The sequence below is a fragment of the Mesocricetus auratus genome, unplaced genomic scaffold (assembly GCF_017639785.1).
Source record: "Mesocricetus auratus isolate SY011 unplaced genomic scaffold, BCM_Maur_2.0 Super-Scaffold_100676, whole genome shotgun sequence".
Classification (NCBI taxonomy): domain Eukaryota; kingdom Metazoa; phylum Chordata; class Mammalia; order Rodentia; family Cricetidae; genus Mesocricetus; species Mesocricetus auratus.
Window position 1 is genome coordinate 101,411,557 of NW_024429266.1, and position 3,314 is coordinate 101,414,870.

Genomic DNA, 3,314 nt, shown 5'->3' on the forward strand with positions numbered 1-3,314 from the left:
AGGACAAAAGACTTCATAAGGCTTCAACCTTGGCTGAGGAGTCATGGGCAGTTTCATAACTGCTAGAGGAAAGAGTCCATTATTTTAGTGGCTGTGATCCCTAGTAGGCAGACAATAATCCTATCCCAGTGAGTAACCCATGAATATATGAGCAGAGCTAAGAAGAAGTAGGTGTGTGTGTGTGTTGTGATTGATAGAGAGAGGAAGTAAGGAGGGAGGAAGGAAGAAGCTCTGAAGTTAGGTTATTGATGAGTGACTGAATCTTCCCCATATTTTTTCTTTTGGTAGGCATATCTATCACATGGAACAGGGAAATGATACTCAGCTTTCAGAATTCCTTCTTCTGGGATTTTCAGAGAACCAACCTCAAATCCAACCTTTTATATTTGGACTTTTTCTCTCCATGTACCTAGTGACTGTCTTTGGCAACCTACTCATCATCATGGCCATTATTGTGGACAGCCACCTGCACACGCCCATGTACATCTTCCTCTCCAACCTGTCCTTTGTGGACATCTGCTTCACCTCCACCACAGTCCCACAGATGCTGGTGAACATCCAGACACAGAGCAAAGTTATCTCCTATGCAAATTGCATTACTCAGGTGTACTTCTTACTACTTTTTTCAGTATTGGATATCTTTCTGCTGACTGTGATGGCCTATGACCGCTATGTGGCCATCTGTCACCCCCTGCATTACATGGTCATCATGAACACAAGACTCTGTGGACTGCTGATTCTAGCATGCTGGATCATAGGTGTCCTGAATTCCCTGTTACACAGCTTTTTGGTTCTGCAGTTGTCATTTTGTGCAGACCTGGACATCCCTCATTTTTACTGTGAACTTAATCAGGTGGTACACCATGCCTGCTCTGACACCTCTCTTAATGACATGGTGATTTATATTGCAGCTTTGCTACTGGCTGCGGGTCCCCTCTCTGGCATCCTTTACTCTTACTCCAAGATAGTGTCCTCCATACGTGCGATCTCCTCAGCTCAGGGGAAGTACAAAGCATTCTCCACTTGTGCCTCTCACCTTTCAGTTGTCTCTTTATTTTATTGCACCCTCTTGGGAGTGTACCTCAGTTCTGCTGTGACTCAAAATCCACATGCCACTGCAATGGCTTCATTGATGTACACTGTGGTAAGCCCTATGCTGAACCCATTCATCTATAGTCTAAGGAACAATGACATGAAGAAGGCTCTGAAAATACTTTTAGAGAGGGTGACTAGAAACAGACCAATGGACTTACCTTCATAGTGTGTACTTATGTTTGTAGAACCTAGGGTTACAGAGTTAGCAATTGTGGTCTTTGGTCATATATTGTAATACAACTTAGTTTCACTAACTCTTCTACTTCTCCTTCCATTACATTGTTTCTTCATACAATTCCTTTCTTTACAAGGCTTAGTGTTCCTTCTGGCATCTGTGTTTTACTTTGTAATTTCTTATTTCCTTAAATAAATACCCATCCTTGGATCAAATCCTCTAGAAACTTCTACTTTAACCAGAAAACAACTGAGACTTCATAAGAATAATCTATTTGGGAATAACAAGTGTTGCATTATTTTTCTTTTCTTTTACTAAACAATATCCCTAATCTACAATCCTCCTATGGACATAATTCTATTTGGCAGGTAGGGTACATAATTGTACAGCATCTAATAATTTGAACAACACCCCTAAATCAGAGGTCAAATGAAGGGTTATAAGAAGGAGAGGCTGTGGCCTGGAGAGCTGGCTCAGTGGTTAAAAGCACTGGCTGTTCTTCCAGAGGTCCTGAGTTCAATTGCCAGTAACCACATGATGACTCACAACCATCTGTAATGAGGTCTGGCACCCTCTTCTGGCCTTCAGGCATACATGCAGGCAGAACCCTGTGCACAAAATAAATAAATAAATAAATAAATAGAATTTTTAAAAAAGGAGAGGCTGGGAAGAGATGCATGGAAACTCCCTTCTGCATGTGGCAAGCTATTAGATTCCTGAAATCACAGCAGCTATGGTTGCCTCTACAGGACCTGCATAAGCTCTTTCTATTGTGTAGTAGTTTCCTATAAGAGTAGATCCTTCCATCTGGAGGAAAGTTCATTAAGCACAAAGTTTTTGCAGGGAGGTGAAATATTCCATCATTCAGGGAAACTTCTTAAGCTTAGAGAATAAACAACTCAAAATAGCTTGACCAAGTACATGAAACTGACTAGGTTCACTAGACCTCTCCCTCTGTGATCATGTATATAATCAATAAGGACTGCCAAGACACTTCAGATAAACTGTTGTCTAGATGTGGCTCAGGCTAGCTGAGAAGACTGGAAGAAAGCACTAGCAGAGATGCCTGTGAGAACCAATGAGCTAGCTGAAAAGCACACTCTTCAACCTGTTGACCTGCCTACAGGTTAAGAAGTATGCTCTAGGTTTTCAGCCTTCAGGAGCTTTGGTGGACTTTGGTAATGCAGCTCTTTGAATCATTTCTGCTCCTGTAAGTGACCCCTCACCCATATTCCTATAAGTTATACCAATAAAACTCATTGATTCACCAAGCTGAACTTTGGTGGTATTCTTATTTGATCTATCCTTGATCTGGGGTGGGTAGATGTCTTTTCCCATCTCACAAGAGTATCAACACATACCAGTCAACATTACAGCATGGAGGGAGAAATGGATTGTTCTCATTCCCAGCTGAAGAGCTACAGGTAGCTGATGGCAGTTGGTGGAAGAAGACTCTTTTTTAAACAACTGGACCCTAGTAGGTTGACCATGCATGGGTGAATATCCCCAATCACATGAGCATGTGGACACTCATAATTGGTCTAAGTGTGTTATAGTAAGTTTGTAAAAGAAGATGTAGAGTTGGGAGGGGCATAGAGTCAGGAGGTATAAGAGGAGAAAGAAATGGTTATGGTCAAAATACATTGTGTGTGTGTGTGTGTGTGTGTGTGTGTGTGTGTGTGCAAAAATCTCCCAGAGTAAATAAAATCATATTGAAAAATTTGGGTCTGCAATTTTTATGTATTCTTTCATCTTTTTTTTTCATTCTTGTGAAGACACAGATTCACAGTGTTACTGAGAGCTGTTCTTCAATGACACTATCAGCTGTTTTATTTCATCTGAAAAGGCTGAGTAGACATTGGACTCCCTCAAAATTTCTTACAGCATTTCAACTTTTATTTATACAGTAACATAACTTTGATTTGTGGACTATTGCTGAAGTCAACTGAATCATTCATGAGTCAAAACATCTCCTTTATATTCTGCTAAATTTTAAAACAATTTCAAAAAGGTGTTTTTCTTCCCACATGGAATGGATTGGTAT

The 3,314-nt window shown here is 40.6% G+C and overlaps 1 protein-coding gene across 1 annotated transcript; it reads left to right on the top strand.

Annotated features, from left to right (window-relative positions):
• Positions 1-301: 301 nt before the first annotated feature.
• LOC101823418 (olfactory receptor 19-like) lies at positions 302-1,261 on the top strand. The gene has a single exon (XM_005083363.1). It carries the CDS (start codon positions 302-304, stop codon positions 1,259-1,261), a length of 960 nt encoding a protein of 319 aa, XP_005083420.1.
• Positions 1,262-3,314: the final 2,053 nt, after the last annotated feature.